At 44.0% G+C, this 20,150-nt stretch overlaps 1 protein-coding gene across 2 annotated transcripts in view; it reads right to left on the reverse strand.

Annotated features, from left to right (window-relative positions):
• Positions 1 to 20,150, reverse strand: part of FOCAD (focadhesin) — a 458,830-nt gene that overhangs the window by 386,640 nt on the left and 52,040 nt on the right. For both annotated transcript variants that reach the window (XM_069765982.1, XM_069765975.1), the window contains exon 6: positions 5,010 to 5,111. In XM_069765982.1, the coding sequence (XP_069622083.1) occupies positions 5,010 to 5,111 (102 nt within the window). The remainder of the gene's footprint in view (positions 1 to 5,009; positions 5,112 to 20,150) is intronic.

Genomic DNA, 20,150 nt, shown 5'->3' on the forward strand with positions numbered 1-20,150 from the left:
GCTGCAACGCTCTCAATACTCTTTCAGCGCTGCAGACAAACAACAGAGACAACGGCAGTGGAGAAGAGAGACCGTGATGGACCTGGAAAGAATAAGTAGTGATGTGTTTTATAACTATCGCAGATTAGCCCATAATTTCATGAATGGGGACAACACCTTCACTACACGGATTATCAGGAGTGTCCCTTTTAATAATTGGCATATATTAAGGGAATCTTGGGCATGCGATTCCATATGTAAATGATGCGTTTTTAGTCCTTTAGTTTAAAAAATAAAGAATCATCCTTTGGAAAAAATTAAATCTATTTTTAGGTCATAGCCCAGCGAAAATGTACTAATTATGTCAAAATGTCTGACATCCAGTCACAATGGGACGATCAGCAGAACAGCAGAGGACAGCTGGGGCACAATAAGATTAAGAACCCTCTGTGTAATCGATTAGTGTGAGGTCTTAAGGTACCGTCACACTCAGCAACTTTACAACGAGAACGACAACAATCTGTGACGTTGCAGCGTCCTGGATAGCGATCTCGTTGTGCTTGACACGCAGCAGCGATCTGGATCCCGCTGTGCCATCGCTGGTCGGAGCTAGAAGTCCAGAACTTTATTTGGTCGCTAGATCGGCGTGTATCGTCATGTTTGACATCAAAAGCAACGACGCCAGCAATGTTTTTAAATGGAGCGAGAACAATAAGTGAGTCGCCGTTACGTCACTGGATCGCTCCTGCATCGTTCTGGAGTTGCCGTGTTTGATGTCTCTACAGCGACCTAAACAGCGACGCTGCAGCGATCGGCTCGTTGTCTATATCGCTGCAGCGTTGTTGAGTGTGACGGTACCTTTACTGGCTACACAGAGAAAGGGGGTCTCACCATCACCCCACCCCAGTGGTGTCTCTGCAATGAGAGCATGAGGTGTCATGGGTGTGACCGCCCTACAATTACTATAGGCCTATAAGATCTGGCCTAAGCCAGGGCCTAAGAGGCAGTAAAGGCTGGCTGTCATTGTAAGGCCAAGTTCAAATGACAATATTTTTGGTCTGAGAACTGTCCGTGAAAAAACGGACAGCACTCAGACCAATATTATTTAACTGGGCTGCTCAGATAAGAAGTTTTTATTTTTTATAAACCAAGTAGGAGTAAAAAAAAAAAACTGCAGCATGCACTAGTCTTTTCCATATGTCTATGGGTATGCAAAAATACAACAAACACGGATTCTATGCAGCCATAAAGCGTCCAATTTTATGGATACATTGCAATTGTTAGCTTGGGAAACTGTTTTAGGTCTTTTTAATTTTATTAACTGCTAATGTGTAATAACAGATGCCAGACCCCCCAAAAAAGCCATACGAAAGACAATACAGATGAAAAATCGTCCGTCTGTCAAGATGATACTTGGACGATTTCACGCTCATGTGAACTTTGGCTCAGGCCGGCTGAAGACAAGCGTATAAAAAAAAAAATCAGAGTCTCATCCATTTTCATCGATGTGGCGGTTTTTTTACATTCATGTGACCTCCGGGTGTGGCCTGCTTTCATACATCTAAATTAAACTGAAAAATGTACATGATCAAATACAGTTTCCTCCAAGTATGAACATGTTCGAGATCTTTCTAATGTTAAAATGTTAATTTTTGAAGTGGATTAGACATGGAAAAGCTACAATCAATGGCAGAAGTCTGGAGATGGAATACATTACCCATCTTCCCTAACCTACAGGCAGCTACACACAGCCTTACACTGGATTCCCTGATAATTTACAGATTGCAGCACTCCTTCACTCACTAGCTCCATTCAAGAAATGGGAAAGTGAAAATGTGTAATTTAGCAATGTATCTTGACTGATTTATAACAGTTTCCTCAACGTTACTCAGCTCTAATATTTCACATGTTGTCATGCAGAGAAGAGTGATGCCAAGACAGCTCTCTGTTGGCTTTGTAGAGGGAGCCAATTTGTACAATATATGTGAAGTTGATTTTGGCAGCTTGGGACAATAACATGGCAGTAGCTTCCAGAGCCCCTCCTTGATATCCCCCGGCTGTGTACACTACCCCTGCTGTCACTGTTAGCTGCCTACGTGAAGCCTCTGACAAGGAAGATGAAGCCAAGAGTAACAAACCCAGACATGCTTTGGTGTGTAGAGGGAACATTTTATTCTATGCAAACATCCAGGAACCTACTGGACGTTAAAGAGGAAATCTGGGACTTTAAAAAAGGCATATAGTTGCTAACAGAGGCAACCACCTGTCTGTTGTACCTGGCACCAGTCATTGACCGCTCCTGCCAGAGATTCAGCTACTCTGTCAACAGAGCAGTGGTTTCTCTTCCTGTTGACAAGGTGGGACTACTGGTGTCATGCCAATTAGGCAGGGAATAGCCGGTTGTCAATCAGCATGACACCAGTAGTCCTGCCCTGTCAACAGGAAGAGAAACTGCTGCTCTGTTTAGAGGGAGCAGCTGAATGTTCGGCAGGAGCGGTCAATGACCAGTGCAACAAACAGGTAGTTGCCTCTGTTAGCAGCTACGTGCCCAAATATCCCCTTTAACATTAATGAATTTACATAAGGCCATTATCTTATTAGGAGACATACAAATGAATGTGCCAAATGTAATATTTAGACTATCTCAATTTACAGTCCTCACTGCTAGAATCCATATTGCTTCCAAGATGGAAGTCCTCATTTTTACAGCCATCAATGGTTGGATCATGTGTTAATATTATGCGATGTGAAAATTAAGCACCATTAGAAGCATGGTACAGAAAGATTCGTCAGATGTGGGCACTGTGGCTATGCATCACCTATGGTCCTGAGGTACGGCATTATATATTCATCTAATCTGCTTTCTTTGACCTATAAGTGCCCTTCCTATTTGTCTATTTTGATTCTGGAAGGGTGTGCATGCCATGTCAACAAGTTCCTTGAGATATTCATGCTCCTCAGACCGACAACCTTCTACGAGCCTGTAACCTTACATGCTGCATTAAAATTTGTTCATTTTCTGAACTGTATTTTATTTTTAACACTTAATAAAGTTTATATGTTTGAGACCAACATTATGCATCAATATATTATTTATTTCCATTACTTATATATAGTGCCAACATCTTCCAGAGTGTCATTACTTCCAATGAAGCATTGCTTAAAAAAATTCTGTTACAGAGCAGCTCAAGGGCTTCAGCATGTTTTATTTATAAAGTAACCATCATTTTAAGTTACCCGTATACACTCGAGTATAAGCCGACCCGAGTATAAGCCGACCCCCCTAATTTTGCCACAATAAAACTGGGAAAACTTAATGACTCGAGTATAAGCCTAGGGTGGAAAATGCAGCAGCTACCGGTGAATTTCAAAAATAAAAATAGGTACCAATAAAAGTACTCTTCAGTTTATATGCTCCTAAATAAGCAATTATATCATTAGTATACAGTCAGGAGGCTGAACTGTGATCGCCTTCATATTAGCTAAGTGATAAGCACTGTCTAGTAATAATCAGTAACTGTGACAGAAGTTTCTCTCGCCCTATTCCACACAATTTCTCCTTGTGAAACACTTCTCTGGTACAGTGGTACAGGCAATGCTATTTAAACATACAGACAGTTTTGGTGACGGATATTTTGACTCCCTAAGAGAACATAAACAATGTAATTTCTAAGAACCTCATTTGATCACATGACTTAACCCTGCTGTTCTGTTCGGTCTGGGGAGACCTATTTTGAACTTTGGTATTTTTTGGGGTGTTCAAGATGCGGTTCTGAAACTTGTGGTTGATTGACTTAAATGAGGATGGGTCGGTCGGCCACGGGTTTCAGAGCCGCATCTTGAATATTTTAAAGAATATTGAAGTTCAAAGTCGGTCATTTTTGACCAACAGAACAGCAGGGTTAAAGGGAATCTATCAGCAGGTTTTTGCTATTGAATCTGATAGCAGCATGAGGTGGGGACAGATCATGATTCCAGCGATGTATTACTTAGTTAACCGAGTTCTGCCGTTATGATAGAATCACAGGTTTCTCTGCTGCATTTCTAGCAGAGCCTCAATTGCTGAGCTTTGTATAACCCCACCGCAGACTACAACTGTGTACGTTGCATAGTGACAAAACTGCTAATAAGGGCCGGAGGTGAGGTTGGGCTAGGAAGCACAAGGCCAGGGGTCCTCTAGGCATAATCTCAAAACAGGGATTGCATTGAAACAGCATAACACATCCTCCTAACCAGAGCCGGACTGGCCATCTGGCAAATGTTACAAGGGCCTGTCTGGTCATGGGCTGCCTTGACTGCTACATTGTTAACAAAATCGGCGTTCTCAAGATAGCCATACTGTTAAGAGTTGTGACGGAGCACAAAGTCGCTGACTCCATCACTTACTCGAGCAGACCTCTCGTATCATTAGAAATATTGGTCTTGGAGTAATAATAATAATAATAATAATAATCTTTATTTTTATATAAATCTTCCTTTCCTCCATCCAGGGCAATATTAGTAATATATCCCATCTGGTTCATGGTGATGGGGACAACATGGGCCTGTGTGATTTCAAATGCCAGGGCTGAATTTCAGCCCCAGTCCGTACCTGCTAGTAACTGACACGTTGCTGTAATCAGGAGGTCTGCTCCTACATTATGGTGGGCCCAGATTTCATAGCAAAAACCTAGTGACAGATAGCCTTTAACAGAGGAGAAATATGAATGGTGAAAAAGAATCCCATTGCTGTGAGACTGCTAGTCTCCAAGCAGACCTTTGTCTACAGTGTACCTACAAAGTAATAAAAAAAATTAAATAATAAAAATTATAATGATTATTATGCTTGAATAAACATTTTGTACTCAAGGTTAAATCAAACGTTGGGAGTTCATTTCCCCCTACACCGCAACCTGAATTTGTAGGTTTTAAGTGTTGTTAAAGCATTCATTTTGCCCACAGGCTACCCTTCTGACTTCCACAGTCACTAACGAATATCAGTTGTTAACATTATGGATACTTTTAAGAACTGTTGTTTGAGATTGTATTACCAGTCTGGGGACTGTAGAGACATTGCAGAGATCTGCTGCAGAAGGACAGGCCAGCAGCTGGGTCTGTTTTCAAGCATGCTGATAAATGGATGTGGGGGATTCCTAGAAAAAAGGAGAATTAATGCAAAAAATTGATGCCATGCCATACATGTAATACATGATTGCATATGGACCTATAATGCGACATTCTTTATAAATCTTAACTATTCAATTCCACTTCTGTGGTTTATGGCTAATTTACATGTTCAGTAGAGTGATCACTCTCAGACTGGATGTACAAGGTGCGGACACAATGCGGATTTCCCACACACATTAAAGAAGTTTTTGTAAAAATCCCATCTACATTCTGCGGAAAAGTTCAGCACATAAATTGCCTCATTGTGTGTATGTTAAAATCTGAAGTACCGTACATGAGTGCTTTGTGCAGATTATATTGCGATCTACACTTCTGCAATGCATAGGGTGAAATTCACAACACGATCCTCATGGAACACGTGCAGATTTTGAAGCGGAAACGCTGTAAATATGCAGCCTAAAATCAGCATCAAATCCGCAACGTGTGTAGCCGGCCTTACCTACCTGCAGATGTGTGAAATATAAAATTCACACGGATATAAAAAGCGATTACAGAATGAGAAATGTTCTAACACTAGCTCAATTCCTTCTGGTGGTACAGTCCCACTTTTAAATGAACTTTAATTAGAACGTTTAATTATGAATAGCAAAAATGTTACATTTTTTCCAGTCACTTTCACATAGCTATTTTTTACAGTTTTCAAGATCTCTGCTTGCCTTCATTCAATGGATACAATACGACTTTAGTTACAGTCAATCTGTCCTGGTCACGATATAACAGAAGCCGAGGTCTTGTTACATATCATAGCTCTAAACTGCATTATAGTAAACAGTAGAATTGTGCAAACATTATGTGACCAGGAGAGATAAACGGTTCCTAATAACCGACAAAGCAGAGATCTTCAAAACTCGATTTGATGCAGAAAGTATATGGGTTTACAGTGGGGGAGATAAGTATTTGATCCCTTGCTAATTTTGTAAGTTTGCCCACTGACAAAGACATGAACAGTCTATAATTTTAAGGGTAGGTTATTTTTAACATTGAGAGATAGAATAACATCCAGTAAATCACATTGTATAAATTATATCAATTTGCATTTTGCAGTGAGAAATAAGTATTTGATCCCCTACCAACCATTAAGAGTTCTGGCTCCTACAGACCAGTTAGACGCTCCTAATAAATTTGTTACCTGAATTAAAGACAGCGGTCTTACATAGTCACCTTTATAAAAGACTCCTGTCCACAGACTCAATTTATCAGTCAGACTCTAACCTTTACAACATGGGCAAGACCAAAGAGCTTTACAAGGATGTCAGGGACGATCATCGACCTGCAAAAAGCTGGAATGGGCTACAAAACCATAAGTAAGATGCTGGGTGAGAAGGAAACAACTGTTGGTGCAATAGTCAGAAAATGGAAGAAATACAAAATGACTGTCAATTGACATCAATCTGGCGCACCATGCAAAATCTCACCTCGTGGGGTATCCTTGATCATGAGGAAGGTGAGAGATCAGCCTTAAACTACAAACGGGGGAACTTGTTAAAAGATCTCAAGGCAGCTGGGATCACAGCAGGTCGGGCTCCAGGTTTTTGAGGACCCCGGGCGAAAGAGTCTCAGTGCCCCTCCCCCCCCCCCCCCTTTTAACACATACCACGATTCATGATGCACAGATACAGCAAAGAAATATAGGTATAGTACAATGCCAGATTTCACTTCTTACATGAGTGATAGCTATAGTAAATTCTACAATACCATACAGCAGAGGGGCTTTATATAAGTTAACCCCTTATATGCCAATTTCTGTGACCTACTCCCTCTTCCTCAGTTACCAGTAGACATTTTATTGTTAGCAGAACTTGCTGCGAAGAAAAAACTGCATACATTGAATATGACAATTTTTTAATGGAAAACTTATTAAAGTAAACATTAAAAAGTATTAACGTAGAACATTTGTAAAAGTGCAAAATGTGTAGCATATAGCACAGCTACTGTTATGATCAGGCGGCCTTGGAACAACATGAAAAAACCTTCGCTGGAGTAGTGGTAACTATACAGACCGCTAACCCTGAACTTATCACAGACACTAGAAGTAGCCGTGGGGTGTGCCTATCCAGACCTAGACACCTCGACACAGCCGGAGGACTAATTATCCCTAAAGATAGAAAATAGGAAAACTGACTTGCCTCAGAGTAGACCCCCAAAGTATAGGCAGCCCCCCACAAATAATGACGGTGAGTAGGAGAGGAAAAGACACACGCAGGCGGAAAACAGATTTAGCAAAGGAGGCAACTTCTACTTAGATAGGGAAGTATAGTACAGGATACTAAGCGGTCAGCACAAAAACTACAAAATATCCACAGCAGAAAAATACAAAAACTCCACCACCTAACTAAAGGTGTGGAGAGTATATCTGCAACTCCAGCTAATCCAACCAGACTGAGAAAACAACAGGACAGTCTAAGCTGGAACAAAATAGAAACTATAAACCGCACGAAAAAATAGACACACAGCCTGTGAGCCTAAGGAAAAGAATAAGACACTTATCTTTAGCTGAAATGGCAGCAGGCAGGAGAGGCCAGGCAGAGAACCAATACTGGCAATAGAACATTGACAACTGGCAGGGACTAATGAGTCCTGCAAAGCTAAATACCCCAGTCAGCTTTGCAATTAGCAGATACACCTGTCCAATCCTGCAGTCCAGGCACAACTGCATTACCATCTACAACCACCGGAGTGAGCCCAAAAGCAGAATTCACAACAGTATTCCCCCTTGAGGAGGGGTTACCGAACCCTCACCAGAGCCCCCAGGCCGATCAGGATGAGCCAGATGAAAGGCATGAACCAAATCAGCGGCATGGACATCTGAGGCAGAAACCCAAGAATTATCCTCCTGGCCATAACCCTTCCATTTGACAAGGTACTGAAGCTTCCGCCTCGAAAAACGAGAATCCAAAATCTTCTCAACAACATATTCCAACTCCCCATCGACCAACACAGGGGCCGGAGGATCAACAGAGGGAACAACGGGCTCCACATATTTCCGCAACAAAGATCTATGGAAGACATTATGAATAGCAAAAGAGGCCGGAAGCGCAAGGCGAAAGGAAACCGGATTAATAATCTCAGAAATCCTATAAGGACCAATAAACCGAGGCTTAAACTTAGGGGAAGAAACTTTCATAGGAACATGACGGGAAGATAACCAAACCAGATCCCCAACCCGAAGCCGGGAACCAACACACCGACGACGGTTAGCAAAACGTTGAGCCTCCTCCTGAGACAGCACCAAATTGTCCACCACATGAGCCCAAATCTGCTGCAACCTGTCGACCACATAATCCACACCAGGAAGGTCAGAAGGCTCAACTCAACCTGCCCAGAAGAAAAACGAGGATGAAAACCAAAATTACAAAAAAAAGGCGAAACCAAAGTAGCAGAACTAGCCCGATTATTAAGGGCAAACTCGGCCAATGGCAAAAAAGCCACCGAATCATCCTGATCAGCAGACACAAAGCATCTCAAATAGGTCTCCAAGGTCTGATTAGTTCGCTCAGTCTGGCCATTTGTCTGAGGATGAAATGCAGAAGAAAAAGACAAATCAATGCCCAGCTTGGCACAAAAGGCCCGCCAAAACCTAGAAACAAACTGGGAACCTCTGTCGGACACAATATTCTCCGGAATACCATGCAAACGGACCACATGCTGAAAAAACAACGGAACCAAATCAGAAGAAGGCGGCAATTTAGGCAAAGGCACCAAACGAACCATCTTAGAGAATCGGTCACAAACAACCCAGATAACCGACATCCTTTGGGAAACAGGAATATCGGAAATAAAATCCATAGAAAGGACCCGTCGTAAATCAGGAGAAATGGCAGAAAGGACCACCCCTTCCTTCAAAATACCGACTGGTTCCAAGACCTCAGGAGAATCAGGCAAAAAACTCCTAGAGAGGGCATCAGCCTTAACATTCTCAGTACCAGGAAGGTACGAGACCACAAAATCAAAACGAGAAAAAAACAAGGACCATCGAGCCTGTCTAGGATTCAACCGTTTGGCAGACTCGTGGTAAATCAAATTCTTATGGTCGGTCAAGACCACAATACGGTGCCTAGCTCCCTCAAGTCAATGTCGCCACTCCTCAAATGCCCACTTCATAGCCAACAACTCCCGATTGCTGACGTCATAATTGCGTTCCGCAAACTATAATTTACGGGAAAAGAAGGCACACGGTTTCATCAAGGAACCAACAAGATCCCTCTGAGACAAAACGGCCCCTGCCCCAATCTCAGAAGCGTCAACCTCAACCTGAAACGGAAGAGAAACATCCGGCTGGCACAACACTGGAGCAGAAGAAAAACGACGTTTAAGTTCTTGAAGGGCAGAGACAGCCGCGGAGGGCCAATTCGCCACATCAGCGCCCTTCTTAGTCAAATCAGTCAAGGGTTTAACCACGCTGGAAATATTAACAATGAAACGGCGATAAAAATTAGCGAAACCCAAAAATTTCTGAAGGCTCTTCACGGATGTGGGCTGAATCCAATCATGAATGGCCTGAACCTTAACCGGATCCATCTCTATAGATGAGGGAGAAAAAATAAAGCCCAAAAAGGAAACCTTCTGCACCCCAAAAAGACACTTAGACCCTTTCACAAACAAGGCATTGTCACGAAGGATCTGAAATACCATCCTGACCTGCTGCACATGAGACTCCCAATCATCGGAAAAAATCAAAATATTGTCCAAATATATGATCAAGAATTTATCAAGATAACTCCGGAAGATATCATGCATGAAGGACTGAAAAACAGATGGAGCATTAGAGAGTCCGAATGGCATCACAAGGTATTCAAAATGACCTTCGGGCGTGTTAAACGCAGTTTTCCATTCATCACCCTGCTTTATACGAACAAGATTATAAGCCCCCCGAAGGTCAATCTTAGTAAACCAACTAGCTCCCTTAATCCTAGCAAACAAATCAGAAAGCAAAGGTAAGGGGTATTGAAACTTGACCGTGATCTTATTCAAGAGGCGATAATCAATACAGGGTCTCAAAGAACCATCTTTTTTAGCAACAAAAAAGAACCCCGCTCCCAACGGTGAAGAAGATGGACGAATATGCCCCTTCTCCAAAGACTCCTTAGGGTATGTGTCCACGTTCAGGATTACATCAGGATTTGGTCAGGATTTTTCATCAGTATTTGTAAGCCAAAACCAGGAGTGGGTGATAAATGCAAAAGTGGAGCATATGTTTCTATTATACTTTTCCTCTAATTGTTCCACTCCTGGTTTTGGCTTCCAAATACTGATGAAAAATCCTGACCAAATCCTGATGCAATCCTGAACGTGGACACATACCCTTAATATAACTCCACATGGCGGTATGTTCAGGTACAGAAAGGTTGAAAAGTCGACCCTTAGGAAACTTACAGCCTGGAATCAAGTCAATAGCACAATCGCAGTCCCTATGCGGTGGAAGGAAACTGGACTTAGGCTCATCGAATACATCCTGGAAATCAGACAAAAACTCCGGAATTTCAGAAGATGGAGAAGGGGAACATCATTATGAACCCCCTGAAAACCCCAACTAGTTACAGACATGGACTTCCAATCCAAAACAGGATTATGGACCTGCAACCACGGGAAACCCAGCACGACAGCATCATGCAAATTATGCAACACCAGAAATTGACAATCTTCCTGGTGGGCTGGCGCCATGCGCATGGTCACCTGTATCCAAAACTGGGGCTTATCTATAGCCAAGGGTGTAGCATCAATGCCCCTTAAAGGAATAGGATTCTGCAAAGGCTGCAAGGGAAAGCCACAATGCCTAGCAAAGTCAAAGTCCATCAAATTCAAGGCAGCGCCTGAATCCACAAACGCCATGACAGAAAATGACGACAATGAGCAGATCAAGGACACAGATAACAGAAATTTAGGTTGTACAGTACTGATGGTAAATGAACTGGCGATCCTATTTGTCCGCTTAGGGCAGACAGAAATGACATGAGAAGCGTCGCCACAATAAAAACAACCTGTTGAGACGTCTGAAACCTTGTCGTTCCGTTTTAGACAGAATTCTATCACACTGTATAGGCTCAGGAATTTGCTCTGAGGATAACGCCATAGCGCGCACAGTTCTGCGTTCCTGCAAGCACCGGTCAATCTGAATGGCCAAAGACATAGAATCACTCAGATTGGAGGGTGTGGGAAACCCCACCATAACATCCTTTGCCGCCAAAGCATCATCATTCCATTTAGTCAGCACAGACCATTTTCTGAATTTCTGACAATATAATTCAGCCGCCTCTTGCCCCTGAGACAGGGCCAACAAGGTGTTCTCAGCTTGATCCACAGAATTAGGCTCATCATACAATAACCCCAATGCTTGAAAGAAAGAATCAACATTAAGCAAAGCAGGATTGCCAGATTCCAGAGAAAATGCCCAATCCTGTGGGTCACCACGCAGCAGGGATATGATGATTTTAACCTGCTGAATGGGATCACCAGAGGACCGGGGTCTCAATGCAAAAAACAGTTTACAGTTATTTTTGAAACTCAAAAATTTGGATCTGTCACCAAAAAATAAATCAGGAGTGGGAATCTTAGGTTCTAAAGCAGGAGTCTGAACAATACAATCTGAAATACCCTGTACTCTAGCAGCAAGCTGATCCACACGAGAAGCTAACTCCTGAACATTCATGTTAGAACTAGGTTCCTCAGCCACCCAGAGATTAAGAGGGAGAAGACAAAACAGGCTGAGGAAAAAAAAATAGCTCAAAACCTTTCCTCCCTTCTCCTGAGATGCAATTAACTCATTGTTGGCCAGTTGTACTGTTATGATCAGGCGGCCTTGGAACAACATGAAAAAACCTTCGCTGGAGTAGTGGTAACTATACAGACCTGTTATGAACTGGTGGTTTAGGAGCAACATGGGACGAGCTCTGAAGGAGGTGGTACCTGTACTGACCGCAGTTCCTAAGCTTAACACAACACTAGCAGTAGCCGTGGGATGTTCCTGTCACTCCCTAGACACCTCGTCACAGCCGGAGAACTAACTACCCCTAAAGATAGAAACAGGAAAGCTATCTTGCCTCAGAGAAAATCCCCAAAGGATAGACAGCCCACCACAAATAATGACTGTGAGTGGAGAGGGAAATGACATACGTAGAATGAAACCAGGATGTAGCAAAGGAGGCCAGTCTAGCTAGATAGAACAGGACAGAATACTGTGCGGTCAGTATTAAAAAACTAGAAAAATCCACACAGAGTTTACAAAAATCTCCACACCTGACTAAAGGTGTGGAGGGTAAATCTGCTTCCCAGAGCTTCCAGCTTAACTGAATAAATCCATACTGACAAGCTGGACAAAAAACATAGAATGTACAGAACAATTAAGTCCACACAAGTGGACAGAAAAGAGCAAAGCAAGGACTTATCTTGCTGAACTGGTCAGGATATCAGGGAAATCCAAGCAGAGATGTGAATCCAACCAGGAACCATTGACAAGTGGCACTGGCTGAAGGAAAGAGCCAGGCAAAAATAGCCGAGCAAAAAGACAATCAGTGGAAGCAGCTGCAGACTGCTAAATCCAAGGAGCAGCCATTCCACTTAAAACCACCAGAGGGAGCCCAAGAGAAGAACTCACAAAAGTGCCACTTACAACCACCGGAGGGAGCCCAAGAGCGGAATTCACAACACAGACCGCTAACCCTGAACTTATCACAGACACTAGAAGTAGCCGTGGGGTGTGCCTATCCAGACCTAGACACCTCGACACAGCCAGAGGACTAATTATCCCTAAAGATAGAAAATAGGAAAACTGACTTGCCTCAGAGTAGACCCCCAAAGTATAGGCAGCCCCCCACAAATAATGACGGTGAGGAGAGGAAAAGATACACGCAGGCGGAAAACAGATTTAGCAAAGGAGGCAACTTCTACCTAGATAGGGAAGTATAGTACAGGATACTAAGCGGTCAGCACAAAAACTACAAAATATCCACAGCAGAAAAATACAAAAACTCCACCACCTAACTAAAGGTGTGGAGAGTATATCTGCAACTCCAGCTAATCCAACCAGACTGAGAAAACAACAGGACAGTCGAAGCTGGAACAAAATAGAAACTATAAACCGCACGAAAAAATAGACACACAGCCTGTGAGCCCATGGAAAAGAATAAGACACTTATCTTTAGCTGAAATGGCAGCAGGCAGGAGAGGCCAGGCAGAGAACCAATACTGGCAATAGAACATTGACAACTGGCAGGGACTAATGAGCCCTGCAAAGCTAAATACCCCAGTCAGCTTTGTAATTAGCAGATACACCTGTCCAATCCTGCAGTCCAGGCACAATTGCATTACCATCTACAACCACCGGAGGGAGCCCAAAAGCAGCATTCACAACAAGCTACGCATTATATAGCACAGCCACGTAGTATATAGCACAGCTATGTAGCATATAACACAGCCACGTAGTATATACCACAACCATGTAGTATATAACACAGCCCACGTAGTAAATAGCACAGCCCACGTAGTGTATAGCACAGCCACGTAGTATATAACATAGCCCACATAGCATATAACAGCGCACGTAGCATGTAACACAGCCCACGTATTATATAGCACAGCCCACGTAGCATATAACACAGCCACGTAGTATATAGCAGTGTGGGCACCATAACCCTGTTAAAAAAAGAATTAAAATCAAGTTATATACTCACCTTCTGGCGGCCCCCGGATCCAGCCCAGGCCTTAGCGATGCTCCCGTTCCTAGTAATGCCTTGCGAGACAATGACCTGTGACCGCTATGTCATCGGGTCATTTCGCAATGCATATTTGGTAATTGGGAAGGCTGCAGGGGCCCCCGGAAGGCGAGTATAGCACAATTTGTTATTTCTTTCATTATTTTTAACATTATATCTTTTTACTATTGATGCTGCATAGGCAGCAGTTGGTCACACACTTGTCAAAATGGAAATGTACAGCTCCCCCCCCCCCCAACTGCTCAGGACCCCAGCACTTGCCCGGGTGCATCGGGTGCCGACGCTGGCCCTGGATCACAGTCACCAAACAAACCATTGGTAACAAATTTCTCCGCAAAGGTTTAAAATCATGCAGTGCCCGTAAGGTCCTCCTGCTGAAGAAGGCCCGTCTGAAGTTTGCCAATGATCACCTGGATGATTCTGTGAGTGATTGGGAGAAGGTGCTGTGGTCAGATGAGACGAAAATTGGAGTCTTTGACATTAACTCAACTCGCCGTGTTTGGAGGAAGAGAAATGCTACCTAACACCCAAAAAACACTGTTCCCACTGTCAAGAATGGAGGTGGAAACATTATGCTTTGGGGGTGTTTCTCTGCTAAGGGCACAGGACTACTTCACCGCATCAATGGGAGAATGGATGGAGCCATGTACCGTAAAATCCTGAGTGACAACCTCCTCCCCTAAGCCAGGACATTAAAATTGGGTAGTGGATTGGTCTTCCAGCAAGATAATGACCCAAAACTTTCGGCCAAGGCAAAAAAAGAGTGGATGAGAAAGAAGCGCATTAAGGTCATGGAGTGGCCTAGCCAGTCTCCAGACCTTAATCCCATAGAAAACTTATGGAGGGAGTTGAAGCTCCGAGTTGCCAAGTGACAGCATCAAAATCTTAATGATTTAGAGATGATCTGCAAAGAGGAGTGGATCAAAATTCCCTCTGACATGTGCGCGAAGCTCATCATCAACTACAAAAAAAAGTCTGACTGTTGTGCTTGCTGTTACGTATAACGGAACCACTCAGCACATGTTGTGCAGTTATATGTTGTGAATTCTGCTTTTGGGCTCCCTCCGGTGGTTGTAGAGGGTAATGCAGTTGTGCCTGGACTGCAGGAGTGGACAGGTGTATCTACTAATTGCAAAACTGACTGGGGTATATAGCTTTGCAGGATCCTTTAGTCAGTGCCAGTTGTCCATTGTTCTGGAAGGATTCACTTCCCTGCTGGTCTCTCCAGTTTGCTGTGCTTTTCTACAAAGATAAGTCCTGCTTGGTTTTTGCTGTCCACCTGCAGTGAACTTTATAGTTCTGTGCATTTTCATGTTTTTGTTTTGTCCAGCTTAGTCTGTGAAGGATTTTTTGCAGCCTAGATATTTCTCTGGAGATGCAGATATACCCCCCATGTCTTTAGTCAGATGTGGTGATCCGTATTTTCTGCGGTGGATATTTTCTAGTGTTTTTGTACTGACCGCATAGTACTCTGTTCTATTCTTTCTTTTTAGCTAGTATGGCCTCCTATGCTAAAATCTGATTTCATATCTGCGTATGTTATTTCCCTCTCCTCTCACAGTCAATATTTGTGGGGGGCTATCTATCCTTTGGGGATTTTCTCTGAGGCAAGATAGGTTTCCTGTTTCTGTCTTTAGGGGTAGTTAGATCTTAGGCTGTGCCGAGGGGTCTAGGGAGTGTTAGGTACCCCCCACGGCTACTTCTAGTTGCGCTGCTAGGTTCAGGGTTTGCGGTCAGTACAGGGACCACCTTCTCCAGAGTCTGTCTCATGCTGCAGTTATATGCATGTATAATAGGTTCCATGTGAGATGCATCAGCCCACAGGCTGCGCCCCTGGGCAGAGGGGACAAGATATTCCCCTTCTGTCCTCCCCCCACCTTTGTAATTCTCACAGTAAATATCGGCAGGCTCCGGCCCCCTGCGGCATTGTAATATATGTCTGGCCTGCCCTCTGTATCTGTGTGATATATTCTGTGTCCTGTGAATAAAGTGTTGTCAGACTGGAAATACGTGGAGAAGCAGTGATATTTTATATGCTCCCAGGTAACCAAGGAATTCCAGCCAGCGTCCTTCATTCAGACTCCAGTCAAAGCAGAGTGGACCTCCTGAAACTCGGGGTGGTACTGAAAGAGGTACCCGGTGCTTTCCGCCAGCTAAAGGACGCCCTCACCAATACCCCTGTATTGGCCGCACCCGATCCAGCTAAACGTTTCCTGGTTCACACAGACGCTTCTATGTTTGGATTAGGGGCAGTACTGAGCCAAGTCGGGCCGGACGGCCAAGAACACCCGGTATCTTACCCGAGTCGGAAACTACTGCTCCGTGAAGTAAGCTATGCGGCCATCGAGGAGTTCCTGGCGGTAGTATGGGCACTCAAAAAGTTGCAACCATATTTGTATGGACGACAGTTTTCTCTCCTAACGGACCATAATCCCCTAGTCTGGCTTTATCGGGTCTCCGGAGACAACGCCAGATTACTGCGGTGGAGTTTAGCCCTACAACCTCTGGACTTCACCATTCACTACAGACCCGGCAAACAAAACGGTAATGCCGATGGACTAAGTCGAGAAACGGAACTTGTACCAACCCCATAAACTTCGGTCATCCCCAAACCGATCCGTTAAGGATCAGACTGTGTATGGCGATCGCGTCGCTGAAAAGGGGAGCCGTGTTACGGAACCACTCAGCACATGTTGTGCAGTTATATGCATGTATAATAGGTTCCATGTGAGATGCATCAGCCCACAGGCTGCGCCCCTGGGCAGATGGGACAAGATATTCCCCTTCTGTCCTCCCCCCACCTTTGTAATTCCCACAGTAAATATCGGCAGGCTCCGGCCCCCTGCGGCTATATGTAATGTATGTCTGGCCTGCCCTCTGTATCTGTGTGATATATTCTGTGTCCTGTGAGTAAAGTGTTGTTAGACTGGAAATACGTGGAGAAGCAGAGATATTTTATATGCTCCCAGGTAACCAAGGAATTCCAGCCAGCGTCCTTCATTCTGACACCAGCCAAAGCAGAGTGGACCTCCTGAAACACGGGGTGGTACTGAAAGAGGTACCCCAGCTTGGTAGACCCCGTTACACTTGCCAACAAGGAATTTGCCACCATGTATTAAGTCTTGTTTGCCAAAGAGATCAAATACTTATTTCTCACAGCAAAATGCAAATAAATATATATAATTTATACAATGTGATTTTCTGGATTTTATTTTTTATATTCTCTCAATGTTTAAATTAACCTACTCTTAAAATTATAGACTGTTCATGTCTTAGTCAGTGGGCAAACTTACAAAATCAGCAAGGTATCAAATAATTATTTCCCCCACTGTACATTCAGGAGATATCACGTTAAAGGGTTATTCACTTCTTAAAATGTTTTCAGACACCCTCCAGTTGGTAGTAAAATATAAGAAAAATAATCAGCATCACTTTTCCAATCCGTGATTTCTTCTCTTCAAAATCTGCCAGGGTCCAGTGCTAGTCTCTGTACTTACTCTTCTGGCTGGACAGCCATAAATTAGTTGCATGGGTCACAAGTCTGTACAAACAAACCTGGGGATCCTATGCATATCCTGTACACGTGTGATTGTTGCAGCCAATTACAGTAGTGTTTAAAAGAATAGCAGTCTAATATGACTAACCAGATCATTCACTGTTTTTGGTATACCGTAAATTATATTACCACATGTCAAACAATTTACTATTTGGTGCAGTAAATTGTAAGAAAACCAACAGACTCCGCATTCATGATCTGCATGTTTTTGAGTCTGCGTCACTAACATGCCCTTTCCAGCCCTAACCCCTCTCTTCAACCTATCGCTATCTTCTGGTACCTTCCCCTCTGCCTTCAAACATGCCACCATCACACCCATCCTCAAAAAAGCTAACCATGACCCAACTGCTATGCCCAGCTATCGCCCCATACCACTGCTCCCGTTTGCTTCCAAACTCCTTGAGCAGCATGTCTATGCTCAACTTTCGTCCTCACGCTCATCTAACTTTTCTTGACAACCTCCAATCTGGCCTCCGCCCCCACCACTCCACCAAAACTGCTCTGACCAAAATTACTAATGACTTACTCACAGCCAAAGCTCACAGACCATTCTCCATCCTCCTCCTTCTCGACCTATCCTCTGCTTTCGACACAGTCGACCAATGCCTACTGCTACAGATTCTTTCTTCCCTTGGCATCAAAGGCCATGCCCTGTCCTGGATTGCTTCATACCTTTCCAACTGCACATTTAGCGTTTCCCACTCCCACACTACCTCCTCATCTCGCCCTCTCTCTGTTGGAGTCCCTCAAGGCTCTGTCCTAGGGCCCCTACTTCTTTCCATCTATACCCTTGGCCTAGGACAACTCATAAAGTACCATGACTTCTAGTACCACCTATATGCGGACGACACTCAGATCTACCTCTCTGGCCCAGATGTCACCTCCCTACTGTCCAGAATCCCGGAGTGTCTATCAGCCATATCCTCCTTCTTCAACTCTCGCTTCCTAAAACTCAATGTAGACAAAACCGAACTAATCATCTTTCCCCCATCTCGCGTATCCCCCCTACCTGATCTATCTATTACTGTAAACGGCATCATGCTCTCTCCTGCACCTGAAATCCGCTGCCTTGGGGTAACTCTCGACTCTGCCCTGTCCTTCAAGCCGCACGTCCAAACTCTTGCCACCACCTGTCGCCTCCAACTCAAAAATATTGCCAGAATCCATCCCTTCCTCAGCCCACAATCTGCTAAAACTCTTGTGTATGCCCCCATCATCTCCCGCCTCGATTACTGCAACACCCTCCTCTGTGGCCTCCCCGCTAAATTTCGTGCACCGCTCCAGTCTGTCCTCAACTCTGCAGCCCGGCTAATCCACCTCTCTCCTTGCTACTCCCATGCTTCCCCCCCCCCTCCTTTGCAAATCCCTCCACTGGCTCCCAATTCCCCAACAAATCCAGTTCAAACTACTAACACTGATCTACAAAGCCATCCACAACCTGTCCCCCCCCCTATATCTCTAATCTACTCTCCCAACATCTTCCCTCACATAATCTTCGATCCTCCCAAGATCTCCTACTCTCCTCCACACTTATTCATTCTTCACACAACTGCCTCCAAGATTTCTCCCGAATATCCCCATCCTCTGGAACTCCATGTCTCAACATGTCCGATTATCCACCACCCTCGGATCCATCAGATGGAACCTGAAAACCCATCTCTTCAGGAAAGCCTACAGCCTGCAATAACCATTCTGCCTCCTCACCATCACCCGAGCTGGCGCGTCACCAACCGCCGGAGCTGCCGCGTCACCAACCGCCAGAGCTGCCGCCTCACCACCGCCAGAGCTGCCGCTCCCCTGACCTTCTGTCTCCTCCCCATTATCCTGTAGAATGTAAGTCCGCAAGGACAGGGTCCTCTCCCCTCTGCACCAGCCTGTCATTGTAAATTTGTTGACTGTAAACGCTATCTGACCCCTTTTCTCATGTACAGCACCATGGAATTAATGGTGCAGTATAAATAAATAATAATAATAATATAATAATTGAACGGGGGTGTTCAAAATAATAGAAGTGTGGAGTTCAATTAGTGAGGCCAATCATTCTGTGAAGAAACAGGTGTGAATTAGGTGGCCCTTATTTAAGAGTGAAGCCAGTACATGTTGTACATGCATTTCTCCTTGAAAGCCTGAAAAATATGGATCGTTCGAGACATTGTTCAGAAGAACAGCATACTTTGATTAAAAAGTTGATTGGAGAGGGTAAAACTTATAAAGAAGTGCAGATAATGATAGGCTGTTCAGCTAAAATGAGCTCCAATTTCAAATGGAAAGCCAAACCAGAGACGTGGAAGAAAACGGAAGACTACCATTCAACTAGATGGAAGAATAGCCAGAATGGCAAAGGCTCAGCCAATGATCAGATCCAGGATGATCACAGACAGTCTGGAGTTACCTGTGAGTACTGTGACAGAAGATGCCGGTGTGAATCTAATCTCTCAGCAAGAAATCCCAACAAATTCCCACTGTTAAAAAACAAAAACATATACTGAAGCGGATACAATTTGCCAAAGAACACATCAACTGGCCTAAAGACAAATGGAGAAACATTTTGTGGACTGATGAACGCAAAATTGTTATTCTTGAGTCCAAGGGCTGAAGACAGTCATACGGCCCCCAAACTCTGCAATCAAGCCACAGTACACTCTGAGGACAGTGAAGCATCACTCTGAGGACAGTGAAGCATGGTGGTGAAAACATCATGATATGGGCCTGTTTCTCTTACTATGGTACCGGACCCATTT

Source organism: Ranitomeya imitator, chromosome 1, assembly GCF_032444005.1.
Source record: "Ranitomeya imitator isolate aRanImi1 chromosome 1, aRanImi1.pri, whole genome shotgun sequence".
In the NCBI taxonomy this organism is placed as follows: Eukaryota; Metazoa; Chordata; class Amphibia; order Anura; family Dendrobatidae; genus Ranitomeya; species Ranitomeya imitator.